The sequence below is a fragment of the Ailuropoda melanoleuca genome, chromosome 18, assembly GCF_002007445.2.
Source record: "Ailuropoda melanoleuca isolate Jingjing chromosome 18, ASM200744v2, whole genome shotgun sequence".
In the NCBI taxonomy this organism is placed as follows: Eukaryota; Metazoa; Chordata; class Mammalia; order Carnivora; family Ursidae; genus Ailuropoda; species Ailuropoda melanoleuca.
In genome coordinates this window covers 4,585,919-4,606,611 of record NC_048235.1, presented here as the reverse complement: position 1 = coordinate 4,606,611, position 20,693 = coordinate 4,585,919, and the positions used below count along the sequence as shown (strand labels likewise).

General features: G+C 46.2%; 1 protein-coding gene across 1 annotated transcript; it reads left to right on the top strand.

Moving 5' to 3' along the window:
- The first annotated feature begins 3,479 nt into the window (after positions 1-3,479).
- Positions 3,480-4,880, top strand: LOC100465205 (beta-defensin 103A). Its single transcript, XM_002929938.4, has 2 exons — positions 3,480-3,671; positions 4,635-4,880. Exons 1-2 carry the CDS (start codon positions 3,614-3,616, stop codon positions 4,778-4,780), a joined length of 204 nt encoding a protein of 67 aa, XP_002929984.1. The 5' UTR covers positions 3,480-3,613; the 3' UTR covers positions 4,781-4,880.
- Positions 4,881-20,693: the final 15,813 nt, after the last annotated feature.

The following is a 20,693-nucleotide window of genomic DNA, read 5'->3' as shown; positions in this document are numbered from 1 at the left end:
AGAAACTGAAACACATTTAAGAACCTCAAATGGGGAGAATTTAATATAGACGGTTATCTAAACAAAGCTGAGAAGCCAAATGTATGGTGAGTCGCCTCAGAATTCGCAGCAGCAGAAAGGCACTACTGTCCCCAGAGCCAGAGGGACCGAAGGGGGAAGGAGGTAATATTAAAAGCAGGGGCTGAGACCCGAGGCCCAGGGAACACTGATAAAGCTGTCTGCAAAGACCCTCAGCCGACTGCGTGGCCCCGGGGCCCCTCTGGCACTTGTGCTTTAATGCACACCCTGCTTTACGCCTGCAGTGTTTTTACACAGTCTGTTTCCACTATATTCCTCTCCAAAGCCTAGGGTACGGAGCACCCAACAGGTTGTGGCGGCCCTGCCTGGTGGAAGCTGGGACCATGGAAGAAGTGGCTTTCTGGTAGGAATTGGAGGCACAGAGGAGATACCTCCTGACGTACAGCGTCTCACCACCTCCTGCCCTCCCCTCTTCGGCTAAGGCATCCCTTTGGCCAATCTGTATGGGCCCTGGGGAGCAGGGGCTCCTGAAGTTCATAGTATGGCCGCTGACAATCTGGGTGGCCTAGGGCAAGTCACTCAACCTACACCCCAGTGTTCTCAACCATAGGGCTGGGATAATGCCTCTCATTGCCTGGGTAACTCACCCAACAGGGGGGTGACAGGATGAAGAGAGTGGCTGGGCCATGCTTGGCTGTGATAAAGAAAGGAGTGGATACCCTGGATTCCCGTGCTGGGAGCCCAGGCCATCGTCTTTAAGCTGCCTGAGTATTACCATCCCCTCAATGATCACGCTTCCTGAGGGCCCCACAGGAAATACCCAGGTCAGGTGGTAATTTGCCCTTTTCAGTCAGTTTCACAGCATTCACTCCGAGGACTTCCACGGTGGGCTCGCAGGACGTACACTGCTCTCTCTGCTTGCTGCTGAGGCGCAGATGCTCAGAGAGCTACGGAACTTCCTCAGGGAAACTCAGATATTCGGTGTTAGGGCTGACAGTTAAATCGCAAACTTCCTTCTCCAAACCCAGGGTCCTGTGGTCTGCCCTCCACATAGCGCTGCCCCCCGGACCCAAAACCTGCATCAACCAAATCTCAGCTCCGTATTTTCAAACCCAGAATTTAAAAAAAAAAAAAAAAAAAGATTAGCGGCAAGTCTAATACAAACATTAAGTAACTGACGTCTCTCCTTGATTTTTACCAACATTGGGAAAGCGCATTAGAGCTGAGAGCGAATCCAGCAGGGCCACGCGTCGGGTCGGTGGGTGGGGTCTGCGGTTCCAAGCTCCGGGCTCACGGCTCCAGGACCTGCGACCAGCACCCGCTCTTCCTAGCGCACCAGGCCCCGCAGGCGCGTGTTCATTACCACCTGGGAAATGTGTAACTACTAGGACTGCACTGGCTACACGTATTTTTCACAGTTAAAAAAATATATATATATATACATATATATATACACATATACATAATAGCCAAAAAGAAGGCAAACCACAGTTACCAGTGGGTCCCCCAGGTAGAGGAAAAGGGAAGAACATTGTCTAACTCTTCCATTATTCGAATTTTTACCACATTCATAACTTTTAGAAACCTTCTCAAATGCTCCTCAAAATTCATTTTGTAGTGAGGAGAGTGCCACTGCCAGAGCCCAGTCCCCAAGCCCAGCGTCCAAATCAGCTGATGAGGAAAAATAGCTTTCATTCCCAAAGAGCCTCTTCTAAAATAGTGGCATTGCCTTAGAAACACCTTCCAGTCTTTGAAGGAACCAGTTAAGCCAAGAGTTCATTGTGGACGTCTGTTTTCCATGTGGAAAAGTAAATCATCCCCTGAGACCTGACGCTTGGTTGACTCCAGCCCCGCACCTGGGCTGAGAGCGGGTTGTACGTTCCTACAACGCCCACCCCGCCCTCTTCATCCGATGTAAGCCTGAGCAAGGCTGTCTGCACAGCCAACACCCGCCCCGCCCCACACTCACTTCCTTCCCCACTTAAAAACACCTGCTTGGGGGCATCTGGGTGGCTCATTGGTTAAGTAAGTGTCTGACTCTTGATTTCAGCTCAGGTCATGATCTCAGGGTCGTGAGACCAAGCCCTGCATGGAATTCTGTGCTTGGCATGGAGCCTGCTTAGGATTCTTTCTCTCCCTCACCCTCTGCCCCTCTCCCCTCCTTTCTCTAATCAAAAACAACAACAAAAAACAAACCAAAAAAAAGTGCTTTGTCTTAAATCCTGAACTTTGAGAAAATTTTGATTTTAAAAAAATGAAGTGTCTACAATTTGAAACCCTTCTTAAGTCATTTAACCTGCCTTTCACTGTGAATTACCTTTCATCTGCATTTCCATACCCCTGTGCTAGAACCCCTACTATGACACTTGTCAAAATGCCCCCCTCTGTGGTTTCTGTCTTTACCTACACAGGTGCTTTCTGAGAGAAAGAACCTCAACTGGTCCCTCTTTGCGTCTCACCCCCTTCCACCGCACTGGCCCCGAGCATATGGCACTTGTTTATCTATGGGAGGTGTTCAGAGATGCTTGCAGACCCCGATGGGTGCACCAGCATCCCGCACACACACTCCTAGAACTGATATACCTGGAACCTCAGTGGATCGTTATAATTGCATTCACGCAACACAACAGCCAGGCAATGTCATGGTGACTTCAGCTCCCAATTAGACAATCTATCGACAAATACAAACCACTAATGGATTCCTTAACATTTAAGTCCAACATTTTTTTTTTTTGGACTTCCTTGAATGCTCCCAAGCCATGAGTAACCAGAAGTCTTAAAAGTACCTTCCTAAGCCCCTTATTTGTATAGGGAGTGTCATCAACAAGGAAGAGGTTCCAGTCCACTAAATACATCATGCCAGCATTCTCCTTCTCTGATGAAGGAGAATGAGACACCTTGACTCATGAATCTGACAGTTTTCACACAGTGATGAAGTGTAAGCCATGTTTCCCCCAAGTTATAGGCCACATCACATGCCAAAGAGCATAGGGTCGGGGACTCTGGAGAGTAGCCCGTTCTTCCTCCCTTTCCTACTGTCTAGAAGCTGATCCCATTTTATCTCTATTTCAGGCATGCCTGTGCAGGCTCTAGGTGTGAACCAGCCTGAGTTTACACCTAGATTCTGAATAGGTCCAAAGCTGGACTGCTTCGGTCCCACCTGAGTTTCAGAATCTTCTAGGGCTTTAGGAAGATAGCTTAGAAGTACCACAGTGGGGGCGAGGCAGCTCCCAATTACAAGCCCTGGGAATGCTCCCAAGAGGAGAGGGTCTTTGCCACCTACACGGATAGCCAGGTCCCAGCTAGAGCTGGACGTGCTCCTGGAGCCTAGAGGGCATCCGGAGAGCTGTGTGCTCACATCAGGCTTGCTTCACCCTTTAGGTTCGCAATTAACTCGGGCTGAGTGGGCGTGGCCTGTGAGGTGAGAGACACTGGCATGAGGCATCGGAAAACACGTCATATCGTCATCATCGTACTATTACAGGAATTGCAGCCGCGGCTTACTTGTACCTGTGGCTGTGTGTCCTGCAATCCTTATAAAGTGGACGAGCACACCTTGCCATCCAGTCTGAGCGCGCCGTGAAGCCTGTCGGCCATGAGGATCTATTACCTTCTCCTCCTGTTGCCGTTGCTGTTCTTGATGCCTGTTCCAGGTAAGGGGGCTGGGAGGCGACAGGGTTGGAGGAATTGGAAATATGTCAGAGTCAGTCCCTCTCCATTCCTGTGGGAACTTTAGACCAGGTAGATTTGTTGTATGGGAACAGATGTCATCATTTTCTTTTTTCAAAATGGTGAGAATCATCAAGGATCTTGAAGCAGTTTTCCCGATCTTTTCAGAGACTAAATAGCTCACCAAGACCACCCCTTTGTGGAAAGGGACGAACCTTACCCGCTCATGAGACATAGAGAAAGTGATAAAAAAAAAAAAAAACTTTAACCCCAACAGGGAAGATGGATTTACTCTGAGATCAGAAGTGCAGACTTCCACTTACTAGCTTTAGTGGTTGCCAGGTGAAGTCTTTGCGCGGCTGCGAACCCCTGGGGGCCCCTGCAGCCCCAGCGCCTGCACCTGTGGGCTCGCGTGCTTGCGCGTACCCGCTGACCACACCCCTCCCCCACTGCCACCGCGGTCCATGGCTGAGCTGTGGCCCACAGAAGCACAGGCCAGTTGCTTGCTTCAGCCTTCCTCTACTTTACTTCTCATTTTACAGAAAAAGGAAAAAGTGATAACAAAAAAAAAAAGAAAAGAAAAGAAAGAAAACACCCTAAGATGATTTAAAAAAAAAAAAAAAACCCTAACAATTCCCTGGGGATAGTGAACAGAATAGTTTTATTTATAAAGGAAATTACAAATTGGTAGCTACCAAATCCGAAGCAGTATCTTCATAACGTGTGTTTTCTCATTTCTTCATGCAAAGAAATGTATGTGTTCATCCCTATAAGGTGTACAACTAGGATTATAACTGAACTCACTTTCTAACCACCGGACCCTAAGTAGAAGTGGGGGGGAGGGACAAGGGAAGAATAAAAGAAAGGTTCCAGATCAGGTGTTTGGGGAACTCCAAGCCCTGGACTTGGACTAAAGCCTGCCCCCGTGTTCTCCTCCTCCCCTGCAGGAAACGGAGGGATTATAAACACCCTGCAGAGGTATTACTGCCAAATAAGGGGTGGCCGGTGCGCCCTGGTCAGCTGCCTGCCGCGGGAGGAGCAGATAGGCCGCTGCTCTTCCGGGGGCCGCAAGTGCTGCCGAAGAAAGAAATAAAAAAAGCCCAGAAGTCTGATGGGAACGGTGTAAAGTGTGAAAATCCCTCCTGGAAGTTTATAGAAGAAAAATCAAATTAAATATTTTTTTTTCAAAAGAATTAGAAGCTTGATTGTTCTTTTTAAGTTCTGGTTATTGTGGTAGTTGTTACAAATTGTGGTAACTTAGAAAGCGTTCATGGACTCCCCTTGAATTCAAACACAGAATCCTCTCTGGAGGAATGCCCAAGGAGGTCTAAACTTATTTTCCAGGCGTAATCAGATATGACTTTTGCAAATTACGTACCCCAATGAGACTGGACTCCCCTTTCCTCCTGAAATATTCCCTTTGCTTTCCTATCAACCATGCCTCTGCTCTAGCTGACCTCCAGCGAGGCATATAGTCACCCTTCCAGCTTCATCTCTAAACTTTAATCCATCCCCCCCCCCCGGGGGGCCATTGGCCATCGCAGATCCTGCCTCTGACTTACAAAGAAAGCTGCTTTCCCAGAAGAGTATGAGCTTTCCCCTGATTCACAGCAGGGTTCTGACCTAGCGCTCCTTCTATGAGTTTAGTTTGATCTCTGTGTTGCATACGTTTGCATATTTCCAATCTCCATATTTCGTTGCATCATTTTTTAAGGGCCAGGACCTTGTCTTAATCATTTCTGAACAGCCAAGGAAAGTGCCTTGAGCCTAAAAGCTACTCAAAGTGTTTCTTGAAGTACATTCCAGTGGTTTGGAGCCCTGCAGGTTAACCATCCTGTCGATGTTGATTTGGGAGGATTCCAGGAAATGCAGTGGGAGGCCCATCTTCCCCTACACCAACCCTATGGAAAAGCAAGAGAACTGGGCTGTCAGGAAGAGGGGAGCAGATCCCCAAAGAGAAGAGCCTGGATCCCACTTTCCATCAAAAAAGCATGAACTGCTGTGCCAACGGCCCTCTGACAGGATGCAACTAAGGAAGCAGACAGAGATATGAGACAGCTCTTCTAGAAACTGGACCACCAGTGTGTGGGGCTGCAGCTGCGGAGTGGGGCCACATGAGCGAGACCCCTTGCCTCCGGTGTCCTGGGGGAAGCAGGCTCCAGGCCAAAGCATGGGTAAGAAGGACCCAAGCGGACCAAAAATCCTTCTGAGTCCAAGAGGTGGAATCAAAGTTCAGGCAGCACAAGTCCCCATTCCCAGCACGGAAAATCAGGAAGAGGCATCTGGATGGGGGCGGAACTCCCAAGGGCAGCAGAGGGCTCTCTTGAATCTTCGCCTAGTGCTGGTCTGAGCAGGTCTAGGGTAAAACTTGGCAAGCCCAGAGGAAAACAAAAATACCCCAGAGGGATTGGATGGGCAATTCCAGGAACACACACCAGGCTGTCACATGACCCTTCCCACAGCACTGCGGAGGGAGTCCTCAAAAAGGGATTGCTTCTGTAGTTGGGCTGTTGAGCTCTAGAGTGACCTGTTCTGGAACTACTCTGGGGTGGTAATGGCGCGTCAATGCAGGTGGGTTCATGATAACTGATACACCCTCTGGGAGGATGTGGATCCCGAGGGAGGCCGTGCAGGTGTGAAGACAGCGCGTTTGTGGGCAATCTCTGTACCTTCTGCTCAATGTTGGTGTGACCCTAAAACTGCACTAAAAGATAGTCTATTTAAAAAAAAATAAGGTAAAACTTTGTAAACAACAACAACAAAAAGCAAAGAAAATTCCTCACCAGAAAACCTGCACGATTAAAAAAAAATTCTCCAGTCCGAAGACAAATAATGCCGGGTGAAAATTTGGCCCTGCAGAATGGATTCTGTCTCAAAGGGAAGGATTGTCAGCTTCTTTTTTTTTTCCCCAATATTTTTTTATTATGTTATGTTAATCACCATACAGTATATCTTTAGATTTTGATGTAGTGTTCCATGATTCATTGTTTGCCTATAACACCCAGTGCTCCATGCAATACGTGCCCTCCTTACTACCCATCACCAGCCTATCCCAATCCCTCACCCCCTCCCCTCTGAAGCCCTCAGTTTGTTTCTGAGTCCGTAGTCTCTCATGCTTCACTCCTCGATAATCAGCTTTTTAAAAAAAAAGATACACACTATCTATAAGAAATCCACTTGAGGTATCAAATGGAAAGACAAAGATAGATGAAAAACAAAAGACTGGAAACAGATAAGCAAAGGAAACATTGACCTTAAAGAAAACAGAATTGGCCATGTTGGCTAATTGCCAATAAATCAGAGTATATTTTAGAAGGATTATTACCAGAGATAAAAGGGGATATTTTTCCCAGTTGTAAAGTGCCTAATCCACCAGGGACACATATTAATACTAAATTAGAGTGCTCTTAATAACAAAGTCCCAAAAGTCTTTTTTTTTTTAAAGATTTTTATTTATTTATTCGACAGAGATAGAGACAGCCAGCGAGAGAGGGAACACAAGCAGGGGGAGTGGGAGAGGAAGAAGCAGGTTCATAGCGGAGGAGCCTGATGTGGGGTTTGATCCCAGGACCCCGGGATCACTCCCTGAGCCAAAGGCAGACGCTTAACCGCTGTGCCACCCAGGCGCCCCTAAAGTCCCAAAAGTCTTAAAGGAAAATTGATAGAAAGGAGAGGAGAAACCAATACATAAGCAATTACAGTTGGTACCGCCACACTGCACTTGTAATGAAAAGAAAAAGGAGATAAAACACCAGGAATAATATAGAAGACGTGAGCAACAGTACTATCCAGTGTGACCTAATCGAAATTTATAGGACACTACCCAATAATCACAGAATCCATTAAAATGTTATGTAATATAGCTCCTCCTGGGCTATAAAACAAGTCTCAAGAAATGAAAACAATTTAACATTTTTCAGTGTATATCATACACAGATATATACTGTGTCTGTCTACAGTGGAATTTACATACATATGAATTACAGAAAGGTATCTGGAAAATCCCCGAATATGTGCACATTAATCAACATGCTTCTAATGGATCCAAGAAGAAATGACATGAGAACTTAGAAAATATTTTAAACTGATCAAAAATGAAAACAGCATACCAAAATTCATAGGAGTGCTTACAGAGAAATTTTTAACATCATATGCTTTTAAGATAGGGGTAATTCTCACAAGTCAACAATGTCGATTTCTACCCTAAGGAACTAGAACAAAGGCAGGTAAACCCAAAGTAGAAAGGATAAAAGTAAGTGAAAAGAAAATGGACACATAGTTGTCTTTGAGAGGACCATAACATTGTTAGAGCTCTAATTAGGTTCATTAAAGGGGAAAAAGAAAAAAAAGAAAAGGAAATCATAGGATGCTTAGATACACACACTCCCTTTGGCAGGCAGGAAAACAAGAACATTTATACATCTCAGGGCAATTTAGACAAAGAGACTCCTTGAGGTGACTGTAATTCGCATGCTCATCATTATCTCCTGCAAGGTCAGGTCATGACCCCCTTCCTTTTTTTCTCTTAAGTTTAAGATATGCTACCAAAAGCAGCTATACATTCAATGCAATCAGTATCAAAATTCCAAATGCTTTTTGTACATTTCTTTGGAAAATGACTGTTCAGGTCCTTTGTCCATTTTCAAATCAGGTTGTCTGTTGTTTTACTATTGACATGTATATTTTCCCTATATATTTTGGATATTAACCCCTTATCAGATATATGGTTGGCAAACATTTTCTCCCAGTCTGAAGGTTGCCTTTGCATTTTGTTGTGTCCTTGGCTCTGTGTGGACAACAGACACATGAAAAGATGTCCCACATCACTCATCCTCAGGAAATCCGAATCAAAACCACAATGAGATACCACCTCACACCTGCTAGGATGGCTAGCATAAAAAACCAAAACAGATGTTAGTAAGAGTGTGGAGAAAAGGCAACTCTGGCACATTATTAATAGGAATGTAAATTGATATGTCCACTATGGAAAACAGTAAGTGGTTTTCTCAAGAAAAAGAAATACCAGGGGATTTAGCAATCCCACTTCTGATTAATACTAAAGAAAACAAAGCCAGAATCTTGAAGAGCTATCTGCACTCCCATGCTCACTGCGACATTGCTCACAATAGCCAAGATATGGAAACAACCTATGTGTCCATCAGGGGACGGAGGGATTAAGAATTGTGCTATACGTCAAAGGGTACAGAGTGGGAGTTAGGTAAAATGAGTAAGTCTAACGATCTTGTGTCCAGCGTATGACTGTAGTTAGTAATACGGTATCGAACCCAGGAAATTTGCCAGGAGAGTAGATTTCAGGTGCTTTCACAGCAGACACAAGGGATGGTGACTATGTGAAGAGATATGCTAACTAGCTTGACTGCAGTAATCATGTCACTATGTATACATGTCAAATAGTTTTGTATGCCTTAAATATATACAATTTTTATTTTATTTTTTTTTAAGATTTTATTTATTTGAGCGAGAGCACGCTAGAGAGAGAGAGTGAGTGAGCATGCAAGCATGAGCAGGGTGGAGGGGCAGAGAGAGGGAGAAGAAGGCTCCACACTGAGCAGGGAGCCAGACGTGGGACTGGATCCCAGGACCCTGAGATCATACCCTGAGCCGAAGGCAGACGCTTCACCGACTGAGCCACCCAGGCACCCCTACAAATTTTATTTTAAAAAATTAATAAAAGAATGGATTGAAATCTATAAAATGGTGTTAGAAATACAGGTTTCCCAGCTTACTGAAAAATGTGGTCTGCAGTATTCAGGAACGCTTTTATGGTCAAATTAATGTTCAGCCTTATTTCCAACTTTATCAAGTGAGTATTAACAATGAATTCGGTTGGCTCCAATAAGCCGGTTATTCCTTTTCCTATGAAAAGTATGAATTAAACTTAAAATGATACTCTAAAAAAATCCAATGCCATTTTTCACAGATAGAGACAAAAACAATCCTAAATTGTGTATGGAACCATGAAAGACCCCAAATGGCTGAGGTTGCCTGAATAATTGAGTACACTGGGGCTACATGAGTGTCGGTGGCCCCTCGCTTGTATGTGACCCTCAGGCTCTGAGGTGAGGCCCCATCCTCCCATCGCCCCCGATGACACACGGAGCGCCTTTCTGCCCCATCATCTGTCACATGGGGATGAGGGTAACCTTTAGGAGACTTTTCCCACAAATGGTACCATCCCATGGGAACCTAGAGAGGGTCTGATCCTCTGTTTCTTCCTTCCCTCAGTGCCCCCAAACCCACCCTGTGCTGTGAAAAGCCATGACTGTCTCAGGACAAGCCCTCTTCACCCCCAGGAGCTGACTACGCCCAGCGGTGGATGGCTTTAGGGAGAGCTAGTTTCTAGTTTGGCCTGAGGCTGTTCCCAGACTCTCAGGAAAAAGAGGTAGGCAGATTCCAAGTTCCACGGGGTAGGCCTATGAGCGCCAGGAAGGCTGTACCCAGGTGGAGACAGGCCTGGCCCCTCACGCCATCCCAGCCTCACCGGAACTGAGCAAGGCAGGGAGAAGGTGCTGGCCCCAAAGGCAGGAGAGGTTCTTCTGTGGTTTTCCAAGTTCTAATTTTTATAAACGCAAATGGCCGTGCTTTGGGCTTTAAAGGCCGTCCCCATGAGCACCAGGAGAGATGCTCAATTTAATGGCTCTATAACCATGACGTTGTGGCCAATACTGAATTCTACCAGGAACCTGGTCCCTTTATCAGGTGGAAACTGAGCTTCCTCTCAGTCCAGCTTGCTGGGAAGCTCACGGCCAGCAGCAGAGGGCCCATCTTCTCCTTGTCTTCCTCTTTGCGTTCCTAGTACTTGTTCCCATAAGATGGGCCAGCAGGACAGGAGGGCTGCAGGGACACAAGCACGGGACAGTCTCTCCGTATGACTGTCCCTCAGTGCAGAAGGAGTTGGAGACCCCTACTGAGCAATGCATAACCTTTTCTCTTTTTTTTAAGATTTTATTTATTTATTTGAGAGGGAGAGTGAGAGAGAGCGCGTGAGTGCGGGTGGGGGGGGAGCAGAGGGAGAGGGAGAAGCAGACTCCCCACTGAGCAGGGAGCCCAAGGATGCAGGGCTCAATCCAGGGGCTCTGGGATCATGACCTGAGCCAAAGGCAGACACTCAAGCAACTGAGCCCTCTTCTAAGCCCCCGGGAAAAGAAGGAGCCAGGTAGCTTGCCCCTCCCCTCTGCTCACTGCCCCTGCTCTGGCTGCTGCTTAACAGAGGAAGCTGCTGTTAGGTGACTTTTCTCTCTTAATAAAAGCAAGAAATTTGATTTTACCCAAGGACAGATGTGTGGAATGCCACTTTATAAATCTTTATGCGCAAAGGAAGAGTGTCTGTGTCACCAGGAGTGCCCCAGAGAACGACGAGCCCCAGGTCGTATTTGGGGCAGCTGTGTGGGACTGTCCTCTGGCTGTGTCCTTGCAGCTCCAGGGGCCTGGAGGACCCCCCACCCCCACTCCAGCCCCTGCTGACTGCGCTGCTCTGGGTTCCCAGCCTGGAGGCAGCCCATTGAAAGCAGTGTTTCAAACTGCATGCCTAACTTCTATTTTATCATGGTGTTAGGAAAACAGAATTAAAGGGATGAAGGAAGGAAGGAGAAAGGGAAGAGAAAATAGGAAGCAGAACCCAGAGCAGACTGGTTACATACAAGAAATTAGGTCAAATAGCCCGTGTTTTAGAAACATGGGTTATGATTGTGTCCCCACCCTTAAACAGCACAGGCAGCGAGGGAGGGAGGGGAGGCAGGAGAGAGAGGAAGGAAGGAGGGACCCCACACCCCACCTGAGGTCACTCGGAAACTAGAAACAGTATTACAACAGGTTTCTTTTCTTAAAAATTAATTAATATATTAATTAATTAATATTATGTTCGTTTAGCCACCATACAGTACATCATGGTTTTTGATGTGGTGCTCAACGATTCCTGAGTTGTGTATGACACCCAGCGCTCATCACACAACAGATTTCTTAACCAAGGTCGTTTCCAATGACAGCTTACTTACATATTAGGTTCTTGCTAAACAATTCCTACACTTTTAGCTGCATCTTTTTCTCCCATCTCAGCCCCAAAACTTCATCAATTGAATTTACTGGAAAACAAATGATAAAAATAGCAAGCTGCGGGCTGTTCCTGATGCTGAAACCACCGGCCCCTGCTGGAGACTGACTCAGCAGAGCTTGCGGGGGGGTTTCTCTCTCGGAGCGGAGCTGACCTGCCAGGGAGCCCTCGCCAGACCCCATCCAGCGATGGATGAGAGCCTGGGCCGGCTGCTTCTGCAGTACTGAGGACCCCCTGGGACCTCAGCAGCGCCAGTCTCTGTCTGAAAACTATATCCAGATAATTACAGACTCAGGTCTTATCGACATGAACGCAGCCTTGGGGAGAGAAGCCCCTGCAGACTTACTCAAGGGGATACTGACACAATTCATCTTTCTGACACAGTGCTTGGATTTCTGATGCTCTTTTGCCTTTTTTATCTTATTTTTAGGCTTTATAAAAATACAGGAGATGCTATTATTTCTTTAAGAATAGGAGTTTACCTGTGGCTGTGCTCACGTGCTATGAAAAAATGAAACAATAGTTGAAAATCAAGACTCGGGCATAAAATTAGCCACACAAAAGATCCACAGTTGCGCTGTTTAGTGGAGAAAAAAATTACAAAAACTGTCAACATTTTACTTCATGTATCTTTTTTCATAGAAATGCCCATGGTTCATACGTCAAATTTCCTTCCCTTAGTAGGGGCCCTGGACTCACCATTACAAAAAGGACCTGTTTATTTCAGATTTGTGGTTTGGATTTATTTGGAAAAGGTGCAGCCTTGGGCAGAGGTGGGGGGCATGCTGTGCCCCGTGATTTCACACCTCTGAGAAGATCCCTCCCCGGAAAAAGCATTTCCTCGGTAGAACTGACAAGGAATAAATCCACACTCCCGAAGCTTGATTCTTACGATTGGAAGTTTAATTATTAATTCATCACATACCCCCAAAAGGCTACTTCAAGAAAAACAAATTGCTGCCACACAAAACACCGTGTTGCCTTCAAAGCCTTCAAATGTCACCTGGGATCCAGACCCGACTGATCAGACCCCAGGAATCACCGGAAGTCACAAAGGCACATTCCTAGAATCCTTATTTGCATAGATAGTGTCATAAACTCCAAGATGGTGACAACCCAGTTACTTTGGCCCAACAGTCTCTTTCTCTGAAGAGGAGAAACAAGATGTCTCCCTAACTCATCATCTTTACAGTATTTAGTGGTGAATTTAAGAGGCTGTTCACACGAATTTAATAGTATATGAAAATTCAGGTGTTGTGGGGTCTTTTACCTGTGGAAGTTAACCTGGTTTTCTTCCCTTCTCCCAGATCCAAAAGTTAACCTATTCCGTCCTGTCCAAACTCTAAGAGTACCCACAGAGATTCTTGGTCTGACCAAGTCCTGATTCATGGCTAGGCTGGCGTGTGCCCCAGGCATACTGAATTGAAAGCCATTTTGTCTTCATTCTGCCTCCTGCCCCTTGGGGAGGACAACAGGAAATTGGGAGCCTAAAAGAAACACAATGGGAACAGATTAAACCCAGGCTATGTGTCCTAGGATTGCTACCAAATGGAGACAGACGCAGCCTAGCTCCATGCCCCGCAGATCCACTGCTAGAAATAATCCATGTGTGCACATGCTTTCTACAACCCTCATGGAAGCAGGAGAGCAATTTCTGAGGCATATGACCCTATGCTTCTTTGCATCTGGTTCAGGGGACGTGTTATATGTTCTAAGAGCAAGACACGAGAGCCAGAAGGAAAGACGCTGCCTTTTCATCACTGTGTAATTTTGCTAGAATCGCAAACACCACTTCTGCCAGTAACCGTGTTCCCTTAATCTTTACAAAAATTGAAAGAAAATCACCTTGCTCCTCATCCTTGGCTGGTCCCTGAGTTTGTCAACCATGAGGATCCATTGTCTTTTCTTCATATTGCCAGTTTTATTCTTATCGCCCGCTCCAGGTAACATGGACTCAAGAATTAAGAGGCTTGAAATAATTTGAGGGTAGACAAATTTCTCACTAATTTTCTCCAGGGTAAATAGATTATTTGAACCGTTCATTCAAACTAAGTACTCTCCCTTTATCATGACAGATGTAGAAGGCCTTAAGGGAGTTCTCAGAGTTTCGTTTTTTCTCCACCCAGCCTAACAGACTAAATCACTGGGCAACATTCCACTGCTGTTTCATGGCAAGATCGAAGGGTCTATGCTTAAAGCCTGAGGACTGAGCCTTCCTAAGTAGAAATAGAACTCATTTTATTCCAAGGATAGAAATCCAGGCTCTCTGTTGTTCGTTTTAGAACAGGACAGTGGGATTTTCGGCCACCTAGAGAAACTCGTAATAGGACTAGGGCTCCCATCATACATTTTGGAAACTTTTGCCGTGTGTGTCCCCGGGTAGTCTCTCCCACGGGAAATCCTCTGAAATACATTGTTCTCTGTCAATGTCTAGCATCATTCACTTGGTTGCTCCCCCTTCCTTTACTGTCCGGACATGCACAGTCATCAAAGTGAAAAAGAAAGGGGGGCACTGAAAGAGATAAAGAAAAGAAGGGAAGAAAGGAGGGAAGGGAGGGAGGGAGGAAGGAAGAGAGGGAGGAAGAAGAGAGAAAGAAGGAATTTGAGAAAACATCAGAAATATGAGGTATTATTGTAAATCTCTTGTTTGTACAACTTTGCTATGTTCATGTGATAGCACTCAAATGTTTATAAAGCAATAATTACACTTTCATTGCATCTCTGCTTCTCACCTAAGCTCAAAGCCTCAATGAACTAGATGATTTGGGAAAAAGGGAAGCAAACAAATGGCCTCCAGCTCGCTTTTTCTGTGTTTGGTAACTACTGACTTTCAGTGGTCCCTAGTTTATTTTCTTGGGGTGGAGACACATTTGCACAAAACCCTCAACAAGTTTCTACCTGAACACATCCAGTGGCCCAGGTCACTCTGCCACAAATCAGAAGTCCAGCAATCCGGTTCTTCAAGAACAAGTATCCATGGCACAGCAGAGACAGCCCCTTTGTCAGAAAATTATCTACAAAAAGTCACACCCATGTCAAAATCATCATGGCCATAGAACCCTGTTCTTGGGAAAGAAGCCCTCCCCCAAGGATTTTTTTTTTTTTTAAGATTTTATTTATTTATCTGACAGAGATAGAGACAGCCAGTGAGAGAGGGAACACAAGCGGGGGGAGTGGGAGAGGAAGAAGCAGGCTCATAGCGGAGGAGCCTGATGTGGGGCCCAATCCCATAACGCCAGGATCAGGCCCTGAGCTGAAGGCAGACGCTTAACCGCTGTGCCACCCAGGCGCCCCTCCCCCAAGGATTTTTTAAAAAGACTTATTTATTGTAGAGAGAGAGAGTGCACTAGCTGGGGGAGGGGCAGAGGGAGAGAGAGTGGGGAAGCAGACTCCCCACTGAGCGGCAAGCCCAATGCGGGGTTCCATCTCAGGACCCCAAGATCATGACCTGAGCCAAAATCAAAAGTCAGACACTCAACCGATCAAGCCACCCAGGTGCCCCTTAAAGGATTTATGAAGGGATGATGACTTGTGCTTGGAGTCTTCCTGAAATGGTGTGTGAACAAATTTGTATCCTCCCCTTTCTTTTCAGGTTTTTCTGGAAGGGTTCCACTTCCTTTTTCTTGTATAGGGAACAGGGGCTTCTGTTTTCCGTTCAGATGCCTTCATAACTGGGAAGAGATTGGCAGGTGTTTCTTCCCCACACAAAAGTGCTGCAGAAGACAGAAGCAGAAATAAAGAGAGCCAGCTGCCCAGACCGTGGGGGAGAGAGAAACTGTTCCCCTAAGATATGTTTATAAAATCAATTAAATCACTGTTCAGAATCAAGGAATCGATTTCCTGTAATTCTGGTTGTGTGGTGTTCCAGAGACTTTTATGAACTTTAAGATTAGACTCTAATATTTATTTCCTCACCTGTAATATGGAAAATAATTGCTCTATAATGGGTCAAAAGGGATAAATGCTGATTTTTAGCAATTTCACTCATTCCTGGGTAACAGGTGAATTATTGACTTTTACTGAGAAAATTGCTTTATTGTTTCCGCAAACACAATAGACATTTTGGTCTTGAAAGCAAAGCTTTTGGAGATATACGTAATATGGAGGTAAAAGAAAATAAGTGCTGAATGGATCTATGTTTTTGAAAGTAAAAGTTTAGTTTTTCACAAGGACACTGTTTAGACACCACCAGGGGCTCAGACCCATGAGGGGTTTAGAGGGAGAAAGACCCATTTCTCTACCTTCGGAGGTTCTTAGCTGGGAGCCTGGAAATTAAACTGATAAAAGAGAGAGTGACATGAGAAAAATAAATTTATTAACATGTGCAGTGCACACACGTGGGAGAAACCCAGTGATGAGTAACTCTGAGGGGAGGTCAGAACTTGGGGCTTACAGAGCTCATAGCAAAGCAATAAACGCAGAGAAGTCACAAGTCAAAGGAAAAGGAGTTTGGGCTTTGAGGGGCCACCAACTGTGGGAAGGTAACTAGATGGGGAAACTACTGGGCTACAAGAGTTATATTAACAAGCTTTGTTATGCAGATTCCTCTCCTGCTGTCTCTGGTCTGGTAGAAGTCCAGAGTCCACAGTGATGAAGTCTGGACTTGCTTTTGGGCAAATGGTAGGGGAGAGCAGAGAGGTGGTTTCTTTGTTTTTGGGGTTTTGTGGTACCTGCTATTTCTCAATGGCCTTCAGCTCAAAATAATCTGTATGTCCAAGTGGCATATTTGGGTGGCATATGTGGTGCCCTAGGGGGGACAACAGGAGAAGGGACTCCGGAGGGAATCTTCTGAAGGAGGAGGTGGCAGTAAATGGCTGTAGTGTCTATTGCTAATTTGTTTTCTGTTTTGTGCGGTGACTCACCCCCCACCCCCCGCCCTTCCATTGTTTCCAATACCCACAAAACCTTGTCCCAGACAATGGCCTTTGGGGTGTGGGATCTCAGCAGAGGAAAGAGGGACTGTGTCACGCTGAGGGTGAGACGCCGCAGGAGCAGAGGCAGGACCCAGAGGTGGCGGGAGACGCGGGCCACCGGGATTTGGGTATGAGGTCCGGTGAGCACAAGCACGCCTGGAAATCCTAAGAAATATTAGAAAGGGATTTACCCACCTGCATGTTTGAGGACTGGACCCTCAGGCACGTCATTCAGATAGACACAGGCTGATCCCAGGCGGCTGGCGGGTTTGGGTTCGTGCCATCACGCGGGCTCGGTGGGATCATGTTTGGGACGAGCGAAGCGCAGCTCTGAGCCCGAGAGAGGGATCGACGGATTGCAGCGGTTGTGTCACTGTCATCATCACCACAATGACGACTTCGGTCAGATAAAGGAGTAAAAAAGGAATGCATGATTTAAAATCTGTAAAGCTCTCTTTCTCCATCTTTTAAGTGGATAAAACTATAAACACCCTGTAGTGTTGCGGCAAGTACAGAGAAAAAAGGAAAAAATACATTAAAGACTGGGGCCAACTCTTTCCTGCGAGTCTGCTCGTCCACCTGTTACAGAATTGGTGGCCATGAGGAAAATCCTCATCGGGATCTACGGGGAAGGATGACAGGCCCTGCCTGTCTCACGTCTGCAGGGCACAGTGTCGTTTCAGGGAGGGAACAGAGTGAGACAGAGGCTCTCTGTCCTGTTTCCACCACAGGCCACAGCCAGCAGCCCCAGGAGGCTGGAAGGGGAGGGGAGGGGAGGGGTGAGGCTGCAGGTGTTCCCGCAGCCAGGCGGGGCACGTTCTTGAGCGGCCCTGTCACCTTTATTCCAGGAGGTCAAACCCAACTCCAGATTCTTGCCAGGGCAGCGGAGCTGGTCTTGAATGATTCGGGAAAGTCAGTGAACCCCTTTGGGTTTCATCTTAAACACCAAGTCGTTACCTGGCATGTGTGCCTCTGCTCGGCTTCTGCGTGTGCCAGACTGTATTTCCCAAACACGCTCTTCCGGAGCCATTCGGGTCCCCCACCAAGAAGTGCAGTCCACGTCCCCCTCGCCTGGAACCCCAGCAGGCCTTTGTGACTGCGTCAGCTAAGAGAGCGGTCACAGTGATGCTGGGGGCCACTGAGGCCACAAACCACAGCCGGCTCTCTCTTTCCCAGAACGCGAGCCATGCAAGCCCAGAGGCCTGGTGTGAGAAGGCCGGCGGCTCTGAAGTCGCGGCCTGAGAGACCCCTGGAAAAACAGATGCCCATCCCGCTCCAGCTGTTCCAGGCCCTGCGAGGAGCCTTCCAGCCCAGGTGCCAGGCATGTGCATGGGCCCCGAGATGGTTCCAGCCCCATCGGACTGCCAACTCAGAAGCGTCTGGGAGCCCCAGACACCCAGCTGATCCCAATTCACCTTTAGAACCCCAGGAGTGATAATAATAAAATAGCTATTTTTAAAAGAGCTTGGTTTGGGGCTGATTTGTGTTGCAGAAATAGATAAAGGGAACACCCTTTCCTTTCCCTCGTCACACCCACCTCCCAACCATGTAATGCATCAAAGGTGACGTTCTTCCAGTCTTCGCTGAGATGCCTCGATGTGGCCTCAGAACTTTCTCAACACAGCACTCCTAGAAGATCCGGTCATGATGGCCACATGACCAAGCGCTTTGATTTTCCCGAACTGGAAAGCTTTTAATGTACCTTCCAGCTGTGGCAGTCTCTGAGCCGGTCATCCCCCAAGCAAAGGGAGTTCACACACTATGGGGAACTCAACAGTGTTAATAAACACAAATAGAAAACGGCCATCATAAACTCATTCATTCATGAGTACTCAGAGGCCACACTGGGCTGGGCACTCCACAGGCGACAAGAATGGAGAAGAGGTGGCGGTTTGCCGGGACAGGTCTGATCTTGAGATCAACACTACATTGCTTTGTAACTACAGCTGCTCTGTCTGTCACAGTGGACACCAGTGGGAGGCAGCCATTGGAATATAAAGTTTAGTTACTTCAAAGTTAATAGAATTTAAAATTCCCATCCTCAGTCATTCCTGCTCAAGAGCTCAATGGCCCCATGTGGCCAATGGCTACCATGTTGGGTGTCACAGAGGGAGAACATTCCCGTCATCACTAAATCCTATGGGACAGCTCTGGTCCCACGGGTCCCATTGCGATTCTCTCCCAGTGAGACAGAGTTACACGACGTGAAGGACAAGGAAACTCAGTGCTGTTTTGGAGAAAGGCCGGCCTTGTTGCCTTCAATGCTCATGCTTACTCCACATTTATAAGTGATCACCTTACTTTCCCTGTTTGGAGAGAAGCTTCCTTGAACACAGGGTTTGGATTCTCAGTGCTAAATCACTCCTCTGTTTCCTATGGCATTTTGTGTTGTTTTTAAGATATTTAGGTCTTAAACTAAGAAGTCTTATTTTTCTACTTAAAAATTGTATGTTGTGAGCATACAGGGTGTAGCACCAGAGATCCAAAACCTGGATTTATTTAAGGAATCGCAGACAAAATAATGGAAGATAGCCACCATTGTTGAAAAGATGGCACATATTCTTATATTTACTCACACAAAAGCCCGTGGTGCCTCTGTCAGCGCCCCCTCCAAGTCACCTGCCCCCTGTGTCACCTGCCCCCCAAGACTCACGTGAAAGAGAATGAAATCACACCCTCAGGCCCCTACTCCTGTCCCCCAGGGCCTCTTCGTCTGAGGGGCCACGTTAAGCTTTATCAATCTCTTCCTCCTTCCCACAAAAATTCTTTTGCGATACCGTGAAAGGGATCTGACAGATCACACTTTCAAACATTAATCTTGTTAAAACCCTTCAGCAGCTTTGCTTAGTCCAGGCTCTTAAAGCAAAACTTGAGATGTGGGGCTTGATCCCGGAACACCGGGATCACGCCCTGAGCCGAAGGCAGACGCTTAACGACTGGGCCACCCAGGCGCCCCCCTATTTGTTATCTTGAGGTAATACCTCAGATGACTCATGTCCCTTTATTCCTTATTTTTAGCGTGTTTTATGATCCATTAGCCTTCATCTGCTATTAAATATGATTTGGTTCTACTGTTTACTGGACTTTTATCATCTCCTCTACTGGGATTTTAATTTTTAATTTTTTCTAAACTTTTAAGTTTTACCCTATAAAATCTATTAACGTTCTGCATATTTAAAGGAGGCTGGTCTAAGTGGTGTTTGAAGGGTTCTCTCGTACCACTGAAGAGGTTCCCGTCAGCCCTACAGTGGCACTGAGGAGTATTTTTCTACTGGCATAACTCACCCATGTGAAGCTGAAAGGGAAGCGAGATTAAGTTTTCTCCTCAGACATAAGGAAATTTAAGACAAAACAGCTTTGAGATCAGTTATGCGGCGTAGATGTGTGTTAAAACAATTTGCTATATACCTGGTGTTGATTTTATTAATTGGAGTGTGAGTCTTTCTGGGGGTGGAAAGAAGCCTTCTACACAACAAACTAGTAGATCTAAAAACTGAAAAAGGGAAGAAAAAGCTGAAGACGAAAACAAGCATGAAGATGTCAATTTGATGTCACTTTTAGTTTTTTTCCCCAAAAGGCTTATGCAGTGACTCAATTTGGAAAGCTTTTCAGCTTCCAGCGCTCACGTGTGAAGTGTCGTTGGCATGTCTGGCAGTAGTCTCTCATTCTCTCCTCAATAAACAACATTGAAAGATAAAATAAATAAATAAATAAATAAAATCTATTGATGTTTTATTGTCATAACATGCCTGTGTGTCTTATTATGACTTTCACATGAGAGGAATACTGTTCTGATTTCAGTGGTAAGAAGAGGGTGGCTTTTCCATGGGGATCATGAACTAGTGGGCTTGTGCTCTGGTCTAAGACCAACCTTTCCACCTGGGTTCCTGCTTCTCCTTTCTCTTGCTCACCTGTGAATAATACTGTCCCTGCTCTCCCTGTTGCCCCCTCTCCTGAATGTATAAAAACTAAAAACAAACACACACATCTCTTTGACACTATGTTACTGACCAGCTCTTGCT

Bases quoted from the DNA above. Each gene is read 5' to 3' on its own strand.
- LOC100465205 (XM_002929938.4), top strand. From the start codon at position 3,614: ATGAGGATCTATTACCTTCTCCTCCTGTTGCCGTTGCTGTTCTTGATG. The intron at 3,672-4,634 runs GTAAGGGGGCTG...CCTCCCCTGCAG, and splicing joins GTTCTTGATGCCTGTTCCAG to GAAACGGAGGGATTATAAAC.